Here is an 18791-nt window from a genome sequence, read left to right as displayed (position 1 = left end):
GCTAATATTCTTCTCTGACATGCCAGATCCACCCAAACCCTCTTAGATTTGGTATAGAAAGCATATAATCGTATTTTCATAAAGACATTTTGTTCCACCCTTCAGACATGTTTTATCTGGGTCCAGCTTCTCATACTCTGACTGATCTTCTCATTGATCTTTCAGTCAATGGTTCAGCCTGAAGCCACAGCGTGTCCAGGAGCACTGGCTCCCAGATCTTCATACCAGGAGCTGGGGCAGAAGGTGCCATGGGCACCAGGTATCCTTCCTGGGGACACACTGCCTGGTGTGGCTGAGCACTACCAGGGTCTACATCTCATCAGAGATGGTCTACAGCAGGCACCAGAAGAGAAGAGCTCAGGGATGTGCTTGGGTTCCCCCAGCATCCCCAACACTCGCAAGTGATGAGTGTTGCTAATCTGATATGTGTCTTGTTTTACCATATTTGATAGAATCATCATTAGTATTTGGTGGAGGACCTTTCCTGTTGCTTAAATCATGTTCTTCATCATTCTGTAGACATTTTTCTAGAGTCCCCCAAGAATGGAAGTGGTTTTTTTTTTTTTTTAAATGCTTTGTTTTAAATTTCAATAATTGCCTGTGTTTTATTTTCTTCATAAGGGAACGTTTTTAAAATAACTATATGAGATATGTGGGTGTTTTATTTGTTTTATGTCTAGTCTTTACATGCAATATGAATATGGCTGTATACATACACAAAAAGAACCTTTATGTCTATAAAATATAATACAAGGTATTATAGTTTGTACTAAAAACTTAAATGACTAACATTTCAGTTCAGGAATGCTGCTTAAACAGCACACTTCAATATGACTTTTTTTTTCACAGTAAAATTTCAGGAAAATATACTAAAACATTTTGAATTCAGACAGAAAAGTATTTGCTCCACACAAAGTGGTTTAATTAAGGTATTTAGCTAGCTCTGTAGACAACCATATGTATGTGTGGTTCAAACATGAAGTAACTAAGCAGTACATTCTGGGCTTTACTTCACACTTTATTGTTGGAACCTTTACTGGAACAGGTTCTTATCTGTTGTAAATCTCTGTAACTTCTTTGATTCTCATGCAATAATGCCAATTTTATATCAGATCAGAAGAGCTGATCTGAGCTAGATTCTGTTCATCAAATTATATGCAGCTTGCATTAGTTTAAAATCCATTGCATTTGCACGGTGTTATTGAAACTTTGCATGGTTACCTTTATAAAAAATTTCCAGAAATGTGGGCTGTACAAAAGGCCCCCAAAAACTTGCACACATCTGTTTTAGATAGGAAAAGGCAGAAATGTTTTCAGGATTATGGGAAAATCCTTTGTTAGCATGTTAATCTTGTTAGTGAACAACCAAATCTGAAGTAATACCAAGCAAAACTTGGGGAATGTGCCTGAACTATCCTTCCAGTTGAGTTTCCCAGTTATTGGCCAGAAAATTTCTGGATTTTAACTTGTACACCTAACTGGGTCACCTAGAAACAGATTTTGATACCTAATGATCCATATTGCTATTTACTATTTTCAAAGAGATCTGGAGTTGAAGTTTTTTAAAGACCGAATTAAAAATATTTTACTAATCACTGTAATTCTCTGATATGTGCAATTTCCAAGTTATACTACAATGAAAGTATGCAACTGGCAAAGTTAATCAACTGATAAAGTCATTTAATGACTGACTGATATCCACGTAAATATCTGGACCTAAGTCAACATATAATCACGGTATATCTACCAGACATTACCCATATCATAGATGCATTTAGCAATTAAACTTCTTTTTAAATAGCATGTAGCCTAAGTGATAGAGGGAAAATAAAAATAGTCAAGATTTTTTTTCTGATGTCTAATTGCATAGTATATTGTAATTTAAACTGAAAATTAAACATATTTTAAAAGATGGTGTGTTTAGAAAACTTTAGAACGTTATTTGAGAACAAGAGGCTGGTGTATGCAACACAAATAAGAAGTCCTAATTTGGGTCTACAGCTGCTGATTACACTGAAAAAAAAGTTTGAAATAAATGTGACTTAGTTAAATACAAATATTATTCAAAATGAACCTCAGCTTTCTAGAAGAATTTGCATAGTCATACAAAGACTTTAAGATACTGAGGACCTGATCTCAGAGGAGGCCCATGAAGCCCTGCTGTTCTGGGGGAAGCAGCCTATACAGCACTGCTTGCAGGATAAAATGTGACTCAATATTGCTTATCCTCACTCTTCTGTTCTTAGATATGGGGACTTACTCTTTCTCTTTATAAAAACTTTGATGTGTGCCATTCGGCACAAAGTTTCACAGTGGGAGAAGCAGCTTACAAAAACAAGTGCTTCCAGTCTAAGAGGGCATGCAAAGCCCTATCATTGTGAAAATGAGCAGTGTATGATTTGGTCTTTGTGAGACAAAGACCATTAGCAGAAAAATCCCTTTATTTTCTCTCTTCATTTGGGAAGAATAACAGTGTAGTTTACACTGCTCTACATACTCCATAAGTGCAAGGACTGAGTCTTGGCTGTGCAAACACGTATTATGGAGGAGCTTTTGTTGTATCCTCTCCATATCAGGAAAATGGGGGTCCATTTAGTCTTAAATCCCAATTAGAACAAATTCTAACTATAAATTTCCAGAAGTTTGTTTCGAACATTGAGCCCGCCCAAGTGATCATAAGTGTTGGGAAAGTACAGATCTGAAACCAGATAACACACACTCCCCTAAACTCATCAGGATCTTTTATGTAACACCTAACACCTTCTGCATCATGCAGATTTTATAGCATCACATACATGTCATCATTCATTAAAATCTGGAAGCCAGCAAATGAAGCTATAGTGTTGGATGTTGGCATCAGGCAGGAAATCTGAGCTGCTTTGGGGTCATTATTTTCAGCTGCTCCTGAAAAAGTGATTTTTTCCTGAGGCCCCTGTTTGTCACTGTTCTTCTCATATTCTTGCTGGCTTTCTGCCTCAATGATGCATTCTGGCTCTTCATATTCTAGCTTCGTTTGCATCGCTGCATGATCCGTTTTGTCTATCCATTCCTAGGAAAATTAAAATGTTGATGTTGGCAGGGACTGAAATATCAATCAAAAGAAACCTGTACAGACACCAATTTTCCTCTTGTAATGGCATCTTTTCAGAATGAGCCACAACGGAGAAGATGAAAAGGAAGCAATATAGACAAGCAGGACACAAGATAGCAGGATGGAAGAAAGACAGAATGGCAGGAAAGCAGACAGGATTTCACAAATGCATACAAACTCCTACTTATTATTGAGACTACATTAAATACATCTTTGTATTTAATCAGGTCCTTTAGAAAACCTTAGATGTGTAAAATACCCGGTGTTCCCTCCTTGACAGACTCATGCATTCTTTGACCCAAACCCTGACTTAATCCAAATTAAGACTGAGTTTACATGGAGATTTAGGTGACCCAGTTTGAGCCCAGAGAGCAACTGAGGACCATGCAGTTGCTTGCTCACCCCTTCCCCCTCAGGACTGGGAAGGAAAAAATAAAGCAAAAGGCTCAAGAACAGAGATAAGGACAGAGAGGGATGATTCACCCATTACAGTCATGGGCAAAAGACAGACTCATTAGGGGAAGAAAAAGAACATTAATCCAGACACTGACATCAACACTTAACAGAGTAAGACAGTAAGAAGCATTTCCACATCTTAAAAACACCTTCCCCCCACCCGTCCCTTCTTTCCAGGCTCAGCTTTGCTCCCCATCTCTCTACCTCCTCCCCCTTAGCTGTGCAGGGGGCAGGGAATGGGGGGTATGGTGAGTCCTGCCACTCTTTCCTCCTCGGGGAAGGACTCCTCACACTCTTCCCCTGCTTCAGCATGATGTCCTTCTCATGGAAGACAGCCCTTCACGAACTTTTTTTGATGTGAGTCTTTCCCATGGGCCAGAGCCCTTTCTGAGCTGCTCTAGCATGGATGTCTCCCACGCTTGCAGTCCTCCCAGTGCTGAACTACAACAGTGGGGTGTGGTGGTTTAGTCCCTGCCGGGGTCTGAGACCACGCGGCCGCTGCCCCTCCCCCACAAAGGGAGTGAAATACAAAGCCCCGGGGCTGAGATAAGGAGAGGTTTAATACAACAGTGCAACAGCAACACAACAGACAACAACAATAACAATAACAGTAACAGTAATAACAATGAACAGAGCAAGATATCTACCAGTACAGCAGTGAGAGCAGAGAGATGGCATAACACAGGCGTTAGACTCTCTCCCGCTCCCGCACTTTGGCGCCAGGAGGTGACGTCAGCACGGTATTGAATAACCCAGCTAGAGCTTCCCCCCACTGCTGGGGAAACTTAACCCTATACTAGCTGAACCAGGACATGGGGGCTTCTTTCCCCAGAGTCCCGGCCTCCTTTGGGCACAGCCACCTGCTCTAGTGTGGGGTTCCCCATGGGTTGCAGGTGGGCTTCTACTCCACTACGGACCTCCATGGGTGGCAGGGTGGCAGTCCTGCTGTCTCACCATGGGCTGCAGGGGAGTGTCTAAACTGGTGCACATCCCCCACTTCCTCCTCCTTTCTCCCACTGACCTCGGTGTTCACATAGGTACCCTCCTCGCAACTCCTCTTCCCAACTCCCACTCCTTCTCCCAGGTTCCCCTTCTTAAATACAGCATCACAGAGGCGCAGCCACCAAAACAAATTGGCCTGGCCTTGGTGCAAAGGCAGATCCTACTTGGAGCCAGGGGAGCTTTGAGAAGCTTCTCACAGGTGGCTACTGCTGTAGTCCCCTCCCATACTACCAAGAACCGCTCCCACACACACAAACCCAGCACTTCTGTACTAAAGCTTCAATATTAATTTGTATTTATATCTTTCTTCTTCAGTTTCAGTTTAAAGCTATTTTATATAGAGAGAGTTTTCAGTTTGTTACTGAAATTTTATTATTGCTCTTTGATATTGTCATTGGGTTTTAAAAAGTAAATATTTGACCTCTCTCTACTCGGAGGAAACTTAGTGGTAATTAAGATAAAGACAGTCCAATTAATACAGAAAAATACATCATGTATGTGGTGTCATGGACTCAAGGAACAGTAAGAAACCAAAGCAAAAACTGTGGTCTATTCATTTGACAGTCATTTCATGTCTAAACTTTTAGCGACCATACACCTCTGTGGCTAAGAGAGCATGCTTCCTATCATGACTGATGCCTCCATAGGCATGAGTGGCATCACTGGCTCAGCACTAACTCTCACAACACTTTACAAACATAAAGAGCAAGATCAGGTTGAAGCAATCTCCCTGAGCTATCATGTGCAGGAATGTATGCAAACACCACAGTGGCATCTCACTGGATCTTGTGCCTCTGGAAACCCTTAAATTCTTCTCCAGCAATTTCTCTGTTTCTTTCTATAGCAAGTGTCTTTTCACAGTGCCAATGCAACACTACACTGAGTGTATGAGCTCAGGAATTTGCCCTGTCGATCCTCTTGGTGATGCTGCACAAGGGGAAAAGCTTTTCTCTTGGGTCAGAGAGTGCTTGTGGTAATGTCTGTGCAGAGGAAGTATCAGTATCTACTTTCAAATTATTCTCAACACTCTAGAGATTACAATCTTGCTGGGAAGGGGAAGATTACCTGGAAGTTTCCATTATGGTCACTGAAGAGATCAGAAAATATGTATTTTGGATCTGGTATAGCAGGCATGACTGACTTCTGAAGCCTGCAAAGAGGAAAGAAAAATACAAGTTGATATTTTGGTATAGTGTAGTCATTCACACAAAAATCTACTTTAGCACAGTTGGATAACCACAAATATATTTTACGTGACAGTACTCTAGGCTTGAATTCTTTTAAATGTGTTCTAAAGTCAAAAAGTAGTTATAATAGTATGATAACACCATCAGGCTAAGAGTGATTTTTCTGCTGGATTTTCAACCAACCCCATCCTAGTGAAAACCGTACTCTATAAAAACTTCCACCTAGTCAACAAGTGCCATTCTGCTCCATGCAGTAGTCAGAGTTTTACGTTCCCTGGCCACATTCTCATAGACAGGTGGTGCAGTAACCAGCTCTATTGGCTGACTTAGTGAAGACAAATGTAAACCTGAAACATAGAAGTATAGGAGAAAAAACTCAGCTTATGATCTGAAAAGGTTATCAGAGTCCCATATACTTTCAGATCTGAAAATACTGCATGTTTGTCTTTTTTTTTCCAACAAAAAAGCCAAAATTTGGGGCCTTTGAAGGTTTTGTTTCATTTCTGGGTTTTTTTTTTTTTTTTTTTTAAATTGTAGATTCTAAACATGAACAGTCATTCAACTGCAAATCCAAATATTGATATTGTCTAATTAAAGTTGAATGCACTCAAGCTTACTTCAGCTTACTGCAAACAGACATTGAGTCTGATGAAAGTTGCACAAAAGGATGACGGTTCAGAAGAAAAAAAAAAAATCAACAAAATATTTGGTTTCCCAGGATTTAACTGGATTTCTAAAAAAGAGAGGAAATTAAGTGGAAGAGACAGAATTTTATCCCGAAACATTGTATTTTACCAGAATTGTTCTGGTTTTAAATTTAAAGAATTTGGTGTTTGAAAGGCCAGGATGCATTATCCCTCAAATAGTAGTTAAGATACTGACTTCTACATCTTCATGGTGACTTCATTTACCAGATAAGAATTCTGAGTCTTAAGAGACTTAATCCTGAATGATAGGTCTATTTTCATGACATGGTTATTTAGTACTAACCAATAAAATTATATTTACCTCTGCCATTTGCACAGAAGAATCAAGGGGATAAGCATCATTAGAAGTACTGCCAGCAAACAACTTAAAACAACTATTGGGTTTGACTGAGATTTTATATCATCATCACATGAATCTAGGAATAGTCACAAAAAAAGTATGTGAAAAAATTATTTTTTGCTTTAACAGTAAATATTCTTAATCATGCTGGAACATTGATTTTTCTTTTTAAAAAAAAAGAAAGCAAACAGATAAGTTTTTAAGAACAAATAAGACAAGTTGAATTGTTCAAGTGAAACTGAAAAGAAAAGCTATCCCAAACCTTGAAACAAAGAAAATTGTACATTATATATCTAAATTGACCTGGTACAGGACAAAGGAGCAGGCTTACAGGCAAAGAGTAGAGATGTTATAAATGATGTTATAAATTTTCATCTTCATCACATTGCATTGACAGTGATACAGCAACTTTGTGCTAAGATCTATATTATATATAGATCTGCTTACAATCACCAAAGCTGCAAGTGCAATTTTACTTGTAGCCTAAATGTCTTATTTCCCAAGACAAAACAAAGAACCAAGCAACATCTCTCCCATCCCAGCAAACAAAATGCCAGCAAACCACAAGTGTTGATACCCAGAAAGTAACTAGTGGCAGGATATCATCTAGCTCACAGGTATATAAAACTAATACATTTGTGCATTTTTCAGCATTCCCAGTGTTTTTCCTGCAGCTTTTGTAATGTCACCTCAAAACTCTACCTCGTACTATTGATCTGCTGTCCACATAAAACCTATAAAAACTAATGATTATTCATACAGGAGCAACTGTCCAGCCTTTTCCACATGCCTGCTTTGTTCAGCTTGCCAGAAAGCGACAAGAAATGTTGTGATCCCCAAGTAAGGCATTCAGAGTCTATGAAATTTCTTGAGCATAACTTTGTTCATGTCTTCCTCTGATGTTAGCTTTGGCATCAATAATAACTCATTATAATCCTGAAGTAAAGTGCTTGCCCCAATGAAGGGGCTGAGCCAATGTCACTTTTTATCCAGGGGCACCCAGAACAACTAAACCATTAGTCCATCTCCTCTGTGCTTTCCTTCCTTTCAGTTACCTGCTGGCAGCCATACAAATCTGTTGGGATGGTGTACAGTCTTTCCTTTACTACAGTAAAACTGTTTTTTGATTTTGATAACCAGTAGAAATACTGTTTCCATCAAAGGTCTAATCGAAGTCAATCACACTCAGTTCAATGTGTCTGTCTGGTGGGAACACAGTGCTGATATTGACTTTGCTTCCATTTCATCTCTTTTCCCCCATCCTCCCTGTTTTGATCAATACCACACATATGACCATCAGACTACTATGACCTCTGGTCCTGTAGTTCAACTGGATGCACTCTCAAAACAACTGCCTTCAAAAATGGGGCATCAAGGGTTTTCTTAGGGTTCAGGTTTGATGTCCACTTATCATATGTGGACACACACCCCCCCTCCCCTCCACCCCACACCCCCCATGAATCACATCACTGTCATTGGTGGACCCTAGACAGTATTGTAACACAAATTATATGGACAGTTTTAACTTTGCTTATTATGGCACAAATGGATAGTGTTATGGGCCATCGGGAACAAACTGGACAGGAGTTAAACTTGGGCAATTAGATATCCCCATAAACTTTCTTTGATAACAGAAGATGGAGCACAACAGTGCAACATTAATTTGCTGCATGTTCCCAGAATCTTTTGCAGTGACCCCTTCCCCATTTGTACTTAAGACAATATATGAATGCAGCACAGTTGTTACCTAATAATGTGCCATTCATCCAAAATGTTTCTGCTTCCCAGTCACTGCTGTAATTAACTACGTTGCAGTAGGGTACTAGCCTCTTCAGTCTGACCCGGAAAGAATAGCATTTCCTTGGATCAAAGCCTTGCTCTCCAACACTGCAACACTTAGAAGTTCTGGACTGAGAAGGAAGGTGTATCATCGTTAATTCTGTTTTTCAAGACCGTGCTTCAGAATGTTACACTCAGTTGTATTCACAACTAGGACAAGGGATAGGCCAACCCAAAACCTCAGAACTGAATTTTAACCTCTCTGAGTTTCAAGGAATTCTGTTTCTTGCCTGACTCTTCACTATTTATATCCATTCCTCATTGTCTGATATTGAGTTGAAGATCATAACAATCATTACATAGTGCACTATGTTACACTTACATATTTACAGTATGCAAAGACATAGATCCACAAAATATTTACAAGTTATATTTGAGACTGGAAAGGTTTAAGTCAATGAAATAATATTTAGAAATACTTAACAACTAACTTTAGAATAAATAGAAATCCCTTCATCTCTTTTCTTTCATTCTATTTCATTTTTTTTTTCTCCCTTTTTCTATCTTCTTTTCTCTACTCTGCTTTCTGCTTTTATCTTCCAATGAACCTTTCCCTTAGAGTGTCCTCAGCTCTTTGGGTGGCAACTAGTTATAACTCAAAAAGTAAATGATTTCTGGCATGGCAGGGATCCAGGATCCTAAAAATCTGTCTGTTTTCTGCTACCATCTATATTTGAAAATATAGGATGGGAGAACCATTTGAAAATAACTTTATTTTACATTCTATGGAGATGCTACTTCCAGCTCCTTTCAATGTTGATTCAAAATGTCATGTCCAACTCACTTGCCACTCTTTGTCAAACTTGCTTTTGTATTGAAGCTCAAGTCTCAAGCACTTCACAGCTCTCTCTGGTTTATTACAGCTTACAGTAACAGTGTCATCTTTCCAGAAGAATGTCACATTTTCTGGTCGATTGGGCTTTACTAAGAAGAAGAGAAATAAATTATGCTATAGTTTCTTAAAAAGAAGTTCTTGCAGTTAAAATTACTGTTATTCTTTTGTTGTCACAATGTTTTTCTGAGTAGAAAGTGAAGAAGGTGGACTGTCTTTCTCTTGATTGTAGGGAGTATGAGGAGACTAAAGTCCTTCCTTAAGTACTCGCAGTAGGTTCCTGACATGAGATAGCATCTACTTTTGAATGTGGCACCTCAAATGGTGAGAAGTGTCATGGTGTCAAGCTCCATTTTGATGTTTTATATGGAGGTCACATACAAAAGTTCATCCTCCAAGGAGAAAGAGTTTTCTTCATTGGAAAGGGACTGACAAATTCAATACCCCAAAATCTACAAAACACAGTTGTGCTGCTGCTGGAGGCTATGTGGGATATGGTAGTGCATCTGCAAAAAGCACTGGGTGCCTACCTGTGCACAACTGAATCTACCCCTCACTGTTTTCAGATGGTTCCAAAACCATGCAATGATTTGCTCTGTGTAGCTCGTTAGTCTTCAGTACTAAATAAGAAATAAAGGTGTGAGAGGAGTGTTGCCTGCTTTTTCAATCCTTCTGGTTCCCTTTTTGTATTATGAAAATTTTGCCTTCCTAATGTAAAGACTTAAGTCTGATCCCTGATATTTGTGCTTTGTTACCTAACCCTTTTGAAATTCGTTTTATTATCAGTGGGTGTTTAATAACCAAAATTTGAGGCTCAGGCTGCACTTTCTATAATTTACTGGATACAGGTAAAATTATGAGATATAAAAATATTCTTAAAGTTAGATGCCCTGACAGGTTTTTGTTTAATTCCTTTTGCTAAAATATTATTAATAAATGCTAATAATGTATTTGGAATATATGTATTTTCCCAGATAATTCTGAGTTGTATATTTTCTGTGCAATTTTTATCAGAAAAAAACCCTCCACTTTAAATGCTGTAACTATGTGACATTCCAGAAGATTATGATAAACTAATCACACACTAGATGTGTATTTGGGGCGGGAGGAATTTAATAAAAACAGGAACATCATCTCTCTATTAGTAGGAGGATGTCTCTTTTATGCTGTCAGACTGTACCAAAGCCACTCAAATAATTTCTATTGACATGTGATGATGGTTTTATGACAGCCTCTTTGATAAGAAGGAGTTTGCTGCCTCACATCGCATGGAAGATGACAAAAGAATGGAAGGTTGAAAATATGAGAAAGATCACACAGCCAGCACTAAGACAAGAAACTCTCAACGTTTATTCATTTTTCTTGATATGAATACTAAGCAGGTCTGCACTAGACTAAGCACACCCGTGTATTTTAGTATTTTCATTCTGATTTTGAAACTGTGTTTGGGGACAAGTCTGACTATGTAATCTTACTTAGCTGCAGCTGCACACAGACCTGTGTAAGCACTGATGACAGCAAGAGATGAAAATCAACATGAATTAACTATAATTTGGTTTTGGGACACACACTAATAACATTTTATACACCAATATAACTGATTTCTTCTCAAATAAAGGACAACTAGAGAATCAGTGAAGACACTAGGACTACCAAAGAAGTTGTGATTTTACATACTTACTATAAAAATCGGATTTTAGTCTTTTAGAAAAAAGCTCCTCACTTCCATCGCTGTGCCTGATAGAGATGGCAAGGGTGGGTCCTTCTGTCTTAAAAAGACATCCAGAATTATAATCTTCATCCAATAAATAGGTGGGACATGGCTTCCAAACTTTGTGCTTGCCTTCATCAAATCTATAAATAAAATAACATTAGTGTATGGAACACTTACTTAACTCTTACCAGATAACACAAATTAATTCCTTTTTGTTACTGTTCTTTCCTTTTTTTTTTTTTTTTTTTTTTTTTTCCTTTTTCAAATGTTCCTACCAAGAGAAGTTTGTGTATGGAATTTCCTGAAGCAACAAATTTCATAGTGGTGTGAGGGAATTCATATCTTAAACCTCATTGACTTTCCAGCCCTGGGTTTTGATGCAGTCTGAAATTATAAAGTTTCCTATATGTTGTTCTTGTTTTCTGATAAGAGAATGAATTGCTCAAACAGATGTTTTCATGAACCTGTTTCCAGGTACTGCTAAAAGTTCTTTCATATATACCACCCAGAAAGAAAAGGGAAGATCAAGAGCTGTGCCTTTAACCAAATTTGGTCTTTAACCAAAACATTATATTTCTGTTACTCATTAACGATGTCAGTTAATAAGGAAAATATACACACATATGTGGAAAACACACTTTCAATAGTGTAATTAACATTAACATTTAGCACAATAACAGAAGAGGGACAAATCTTTCATATAATGTCAGCTGTGACCAACTATTCAGCAGGCTTATTGATTTGTACATTTCTGTAGCAGGTTGTGAATATAAACAGGTTTCATGCCGGATGATTAGCAAGTGTTAAAATCATTTCCAGGTACAGTTCACAGAAGACTCAAATAGATTTAGGTATTTCAGCTTCCCAAAGCAAATCCTTTAAGAAGAGAAAAATAAGCATTGTCAATACTCACGTATAAGAAAATGATACGTTCTTGCTGGGAAATAGTTTTTTTGCTGCCCACGTGATCTGCATCTTCTCATTATTGAAATTGATTATTGTGGTGTTGATGGCATCTTTCCAACCTGCCCGACATTGACAGAGAATATGATTTCAGCAGTGAGTATGAAAAGCATCCCTTGACATTGGTAGGCAATCAGTATTTCAAAGATATTTATGCAGTAGACTCAGATGATCATAAAATAAGAAGACATAAGAATATCTAAAATGCAAGGAAAAAGACTAAAGAAAAAACTTACAGATGTTGAAATTCGAATTTCAAAATAGCAGACTGAAAGCATGCACAGCAACACCAGAGAGCATCCCATGGGCCTGGACCAAAAGATATAAACTGGTTCGCTTCTATGCAATGCATAGGGCCTATACCTTGAGGCCAGCCTTGCCCCATAATACCTACTAAAGTTTTCCTGCTAAGGAAAAGTATTTGGGAGCTAATGCCACATGAAGCCTGTGTGTAAACTGTCAGATATTTACTGTAAGAAACAAGGGACTAACAACACAGGTCAAGACCATAGGAACCCAGAGCAGATCTGCACAAATAGGTATACTGCATATTTGGTCTATGTGGTTCTGGTCAATTCCACTTTAGAGACAAACAAGATCATTTAATGTCCTCTGACTGCATGCAGATATTATTTCGTCTCCTGGCCTTCTCCTTGTTATAGCTCTTGGTAGAGACATGGGTATTTTAATTCTGTATCCATCAGGGTTCCACAATCAGACACAGAAGATAAATCTGCCATTAAAAACCAGAGAAATTAAGAAGGTAGAAGGAAGGATTAGAAACCCATTCTATATCAAGAAGAAGGACAAATTCTTTATTTTGCACTCTATAAGATGTGAAATTATATTTACTTGAATGAGCAAAGAGGAAGAAAATGTCTCGGATATCAGCAAGAAACCATTTGAGGGTAAAATCTGCAGACTGCTGTCTCCAGACATGAAGTGTCTGTCCCTAAAAACTTTAGCTGGAATGTTCCTGCCTAGCAGTGGAATAGAGGATTTTAACTTTGATTGCTGGCTACATTTTATGCCACTCTAGACTTTTGAAGGGATTTAAAGTGGAAAAATTTTAAAACATTTCTTATGAGCTTTTTATCACATCAGTTATCCCGAATGTTTATGTGAATCAGGCCTAACTATCCTTATGGTTGCTATCTTTTTCTCCATAATCAACACTAAGAATGTCAGAAAGGCATGTGGATTCAAGCAACTGTTTTGCCTATTTTCATGGCTATATCTCTGTGTCTAGGCATTTCATGACTTCTCTAATTAGAGTTAGTCAAAATTTTTTTGTATAGATGTAATTGTGTTGTAAAATGTTTTGTCAAAATCATTCAAGAAATAGTCATGACAGAAATCCAAGACACACTGGGTAGATGTAGCTGCAGGTCCCTGCTACATGATTCATGGAGCTCTGGTAAAAATGATTCTGCTCTTACTCAAGAGAAGGACTTGAAACTAACTAACTCCTCCATTTCTTAACTGATGCCTGCAGGCTCGTTCTGTATTGTTTCCTCAAGCTGAAAATCTCATGTGTTTTTCTGAAGAATAGAGAAGTAAGTGCTATTACATGCTGAAGCAAAAACAGAACTTCAAAACCTCAAAAGCTATCATAAAATGGAATTTATCTAGCCAGCTCTACCTCTGTTACAAGAGACCTCCTAGCCCTTGTTTTCTAACTCCTTGAACCCTTCGTAAGTCCCCTCAGCAGGTCTAAGAGATGATCTTGTCTTTAAAGACTCTAAGAAATATGATGGCAAATTGCCTAACAGTGGATTCTTGCCCCGCAATTGCACTAACATATTTCAATTTTTATGGACTAAATTCTAGCGTGGTTGTGTTGTGAAGTATATAGTGTTATACTTAGTGTAACTGAAATCAGTATGACTACTTGGGCTTAGATTTTCTATAAAGATAGTTAAATGTGTATTTAATGCATATTTAAGTGTATAGTTACAGGTTCTCCATCTTTAAATAAAATTAACATTATAAAATATAATATAAATGTTAGTGAATGGAGAATACTGTACTGTCCTGAGATCATTTTTATGACTATAGAATGAATGTTTTCAATTCCATTTAAAAGCAACAAAACATGTACTTTCCACTTTTTGATAATTAGTCTGATTGCAGATATTTTCACTTTGAGAAAGAACTGCTAAAGTCCATACTTCAATTATGAAAATAAAAGCTGGAAGGTCTGATCTGACTGGCCTGTTGGAAGGCAACAAAGGTCACCAATTTGTCTGAACCTTGGACAACACTCATTATTCTCTATTTTTCAGTACATTATGATAGCTTTATACTGCTTATTAGAGGCTACAATTCAGAGATACACACTGAATCTTGGGTTTGGCAATGCATATTTTTTTGGATGACAGAGAATAATATCAGTTTGGCCCCAGTCCTGCAGGGATTTATTGATGGACTTAACTTTGCACACTCTGAGTAGTCCACTTGACTTCAGCCGGATTACTCAGAGAGCATCAACTTAACAACACATATAAATCTTTCTAGGATCAGAACCTTTTTCTGCAAACCCCTACATATTACGAATTGAAATTCAGGAATTTTAACATTTAAATATGAACTCCAGCAACTGCAGTTATTTATGTACTAAAATTGAAGGTAATACATTATTAAATACTTTAACAATAAATCAAAAATTTAATAGAAATGGAACAGAAATTGTAATAAACTGTCTGGTGATATATACCTATTATTTTCTTTGCTCTAGTTTTTAAGAACTTCATAAGATAGTCTATCAGTCTGAATAAGAAGGCTTTACCAATCTTTTATTATTAAAGACTCTGTTTCTAGAGCTCTAGTCAGGGCAATTTTCTACTGTGCTTTCTAATTTCATGCATTTTGTAACCTTTTTGAATGTAGTATGAGTTGTGCTTGTGTAAAACTTCAGTAAACATTTGCATGCATCTTTTCAAATTATAGCATGTATATGTCGCATAATTCACATTTCCACATGAAAAGACGCATAGACCAAGTGAGGTTTTTAAAGTTTGGATTAAATTGACACCAAATCCTCTGAGGATATGTACAAGTTATCTAAAATATGGTATTTCCTTCTGATGATCTTTCCTTTGCCTGAAAAGGTGTTCAGTTTCCTTTTTGTAAATTGTTTTTTTAAGTACCTATACACCTATAGTTCTGGAGGCAGAATCATTCATATCTTTTGTTAATGGAAAGAGATAGAAAGAGAACAGAGGGGACCAATTCTCTCCCTTTCTTTATGATAGAATTTTAATGAATCCACCCATAACACCATGGATTGTTCTCAGCTAATGCGACAACTCTTCCACAGTAATTGTAATTATTTAAAACATTCTTCTATTCATGATCCTAGAGGCACACAATAGAACAAAGTAACACATTTATCATTATTCTTTTTATTATAATGAGTGGATGGAAAGGTCAAATATATTATGAATAGGCAGCCCCTGGATGGCAACAACTTTCTGTTTGAGGGTGGCCTGCTGGTCTAGCTAGGTATGCAGTATGTTATAGTGCTGTAGGACACATACTGGTGCCCTGGAACATGAGCTTCAGAGAGAATTATCCAAGTCTACATCTTCAGTAAAACCAGACGAGGACTGGTAGGACTCCACACAAGCCTTTTACCTCACAGGCACTGCTGGACACCTAACTCTTCTTAGGATAGAGAAGCATGGAAAATATCACTATGGTGTGTGGAGAAAGTACTTTTACAGAGGAAAGTAAAGAAATTTTCTTGAGCAATAAATTGTGCAGACACAAGCATGAGCAAGAATATGAGCAAGTACATTCCACCTCCAAGCCACTTCTGAAAGTTTATTACTGGGAAAAAATACTATTGAAGGGGAATATTGTAAAAAGACTGAATGTCATGGAACAGATAAAAAAAGAGAAAAAGGAGAAGCAGAACGTCAATCTGCAAAGATAACAGAATGGACCATGCATGTACTGGAACAATTGCAACCTCATTGAAACATAACAGAGAAGAAAAACCACTTGTGATTTCCTTACACTGATGAAACCTGTTAAGTAACCACACATTGAACTTCCACATATTGCAACACACTGTATAGAAACCACTGAAGAGCAAGACCCAGATCTGAGCCTACAGTCTTTTGTTACCCTTAATACTACTGATCTATGAGAACAATTTAATTTAATTAATAGGAACACATGTAAGAGAAAGCACAATTCCTTGTACACAAGACTGCTAGATTGAATGCACAGGACAGAGACTGAATAGAAAATCTCTTTTCAAGAAACGGAAAAGACAGCAGGAGAGAGTTTCTTTATAGACATTCTGAGGCAAGGCATAATCCTTATAGCATAATTCCTATAACCCATCAAACTGTTTTTTTTCAGATCACCAAACATTGCTAAGCAGCACGACACTTTGCATCAAATAAGCACTACAACTATAATTTTCAACTTTTGTTCCACAAAGTCATACCATCAGTACAGCATGGCTATAAATGGTTGCCATCTCAGGACAGGGAAGAGTCATGTCCCCTCACAGAAGAGCCAGTGACTCACAGGAGCAATTAACATTGGAGAATCAGGTGGTGTTGCATTGCTGAAATGGTACTTACCGTAAGTACAGCAGAACAGAGACTTGATTTATAGGTTGATAAGATGAGAACGTAACTATAAAGTATTTCTTTCTCCTTATAAAATGAATGACAGGGAACTTGTGATAAATAAACAAGAGTGAAGATTAGATTATCAGTCTATGCGTTGGGCTTTATGTTTGATTTCTGTAATAATCAGTTTATCTTTGGTAATCTATAAGTAATGGCACTGCAGACAAAACACATGAAATATAAATGTTCTTAAATTTAGGTAGCCAAATAACCAGTCTTTAATGTCTTTATTAAGTTTGCTGTTTAATAGTATTTTTACCTTGATGTTTTCTCAGTTGCAAGATCTTGCTGGATATTTCCCATCGTGTTCATTCTTCAAGAATACTAAGAGCTGAAGTCTTACCTAGAATCTGTTTTATCCATCTTTGTTCAATGTGAAGGCTAGTCTTTTTTGGACATAGTCTACTTTATTATAACCTATGCCTTAGACAATAAATAGTCTTGCTTAAAGAACAGACACAAGCTTAGCGAGTTCTGCCTTGATTTTTAATTAGAAAACTTTAATTAAAATCTGTTATTATCATCATCATTATTGTTTGAGTTTTTTTAAGAATCCACTTTCATCTCTGCTGAATATCAATTTCTGTTTGGTTAATTCATTTCACCAAAAAAAGTACTGATTATTGTAACACATGAGGTAAAGTATGCATTGAAATGTTGCTAACTAATATATGAACTTCTTAAATAAATATCTGGGGTTTTGAACTTACCAGGAGATTGTGACTGAGAAGCCATCAGGTTGACCAATGTGAACATCAGTGAACATGCTTGAAGGATGAGTCTCATGGTTGGAATGACACAACAGACTGTGAAGAGATGAGTAATCATAATCTCCGGACTTTACTATTTGATCACTTTATACCAGTGGCTGGAGGGAACTGAAGGAAATGACTACAGGAAATAAAAAATTGTCATATCTCTAGCTATAAACAAATCAGAAGTGTAGGACTTTGGAATGCACACCTTCTTCATACTATGTTAAAAAGAAAATTAAAATTCTCAGAATATGAGTACCTGTCTTGTTAGCACTTCGCTTTATCTTTTCACAGCCATATCAATTGGATGTGACTGTAGCCCTGATCCAAACAAGGACCAGGTAGCTGTTCATAGCTGTGACCACATCATATCTTGGATGAAGACACTGACCTCAGAGTGTCCAGTGACCTGAGGGTAGGAGAGGTGCAAACAGCCTACCTCTCCACTTACAAATCAGGAGCCGTTCCTGCTAGCAGATGTTTAACCTGCCCTCCACATGCCTGGTGCACCTCAGCTGGCTTGAGCCACTTCTGTCCTCAAATCGGATGCAGATGTTGTGGGCCTTTCTGTGACAAAGAGAAATGAGCTGCTAGAGGTAGGGAGGCTATTACACTAGATGTAGAACTGGGATGAATTTCCTCCTGTGTTACCTGGACACATATATACTGCTATACCTTCCAAATATATCCACATACCTAGCATTATATATATACACACACTATAACTTATATATCCATATAGCTAAAATTATACATAGAAAGTGGGAAATAGAACAGTGTGTTGCCTGAGATGAAACATTTTAGAAATAGCAGAACTTAAAATCTTATAATAATCATAATTATCGAGCCTAAAGAGACCTATTACCTGTAGGTCTGCAGTAAACTGAGCTTAGACTATGTCCACATAGTAATGCAGCAAGCAGGAGTGGTGAAGCAGGAGGGTGAAGCACTTGGTGCTGAGGACTCGAGATCCACACAGTGTGCATGGGGACAGCAGGGAGTCTTCCCTGGGCTAGGACCAGTCCAGCCTCATGAGCTGAATGTTTGTTAGCAGAGTCTGCTAGATGTCCTTTTGGAGCTCATCTCTGGGCTAGGCTCACCCAGGGGAACCCAGTGATTCACTGTGTGAACAAAAGCATGGGAATAATTGGGAGATTCAATTCACAAGGACAGACCTAATCTGAACTGAAAATCAGTGTGGCCCTAACCTGCTGGTGTTGTCTAGCAAGAGCTCAGAAAAACAGCTCTGAGTGACA

At 37.7% G+C, this 18791-nt stretch overlaps 1 protein-coding gene across 1 annotated transcript; it reads right to left on the bottom strand.

The window, feature by feature from the left end:
• Nucleotides 1–640: 640 nt before the first annotated feature.
• CRLF2 (cytokine receptor like factor 2) lies at nucleotides 641–17722 on the bottom strand. The gene is made up of 8 exons (XM_074860945.1): nucleotides 17491–17722; nucleotides 12082–12193; nucleotides 11136–11308; nucleotides 9407–9546; nucleotides 8531–8693; nucleotides 6745–6859; nucleotides 5615–5699; nucleotides 641–3049 (listed from the first exon to the last, which is right to left on the bottom strand). Exons 1-8 carry the CDS (start codon nucleotides 17606–17608, stop codon nucleotides 2780–2782), a joined length of 1176 nt encoding a protein of 391 aa, XP_074717046.1. The 5' UTR covers nucleotides 17609–17722; the 3' UTR covers nucleotides 641–2779.
• Nucleotides 17723–18791: the final 1069 nt, after the last annotated feature.

The sequence above is a fragment of the Strix uralensis genome, chromosome 2 (assembly GCF_047716275.1).
Source record: "Strix uralensis isolate ZFMK-TIS-50842 chromosome 2, bStrUra1, whole genome shotgun sequence".
Taxonomy (NCBI): Eukaryota; Metazoa; Chordata; class Aves; order Strigiformes; family Strigidae; genus Strix; species Strix uralensis.
Note: the sequence above shows the minus strand (reverse complement) of the source record. Positions and strands in the feature narration are given on the sequence as shown.

Bases quoted from the DNA above. Each gene is read 5' to 3' on its own strand.
- CRLF2 (XM_074860945.1), bottom strand. From the start codon at position 17,608: ATGATTACTCATCTCTTCACAGTCTGTTGTGTCATTCCAACCATGAGA. The intron at 11,309-12,081 runs GTGAGTATTGAC...TTTTATTTATAG, and splicing joins AACGTATCATTTTCTTATAC to ATTTGATGAAGGCAAGCACA. The intron at 8,694-9,406 runs GTGAGTTGGACA...CTTCCTTCTCAG, and splicing joins AGTTTGACAAAGAGTGGCAA to TCCAGAACTTCTAAGTGTTG.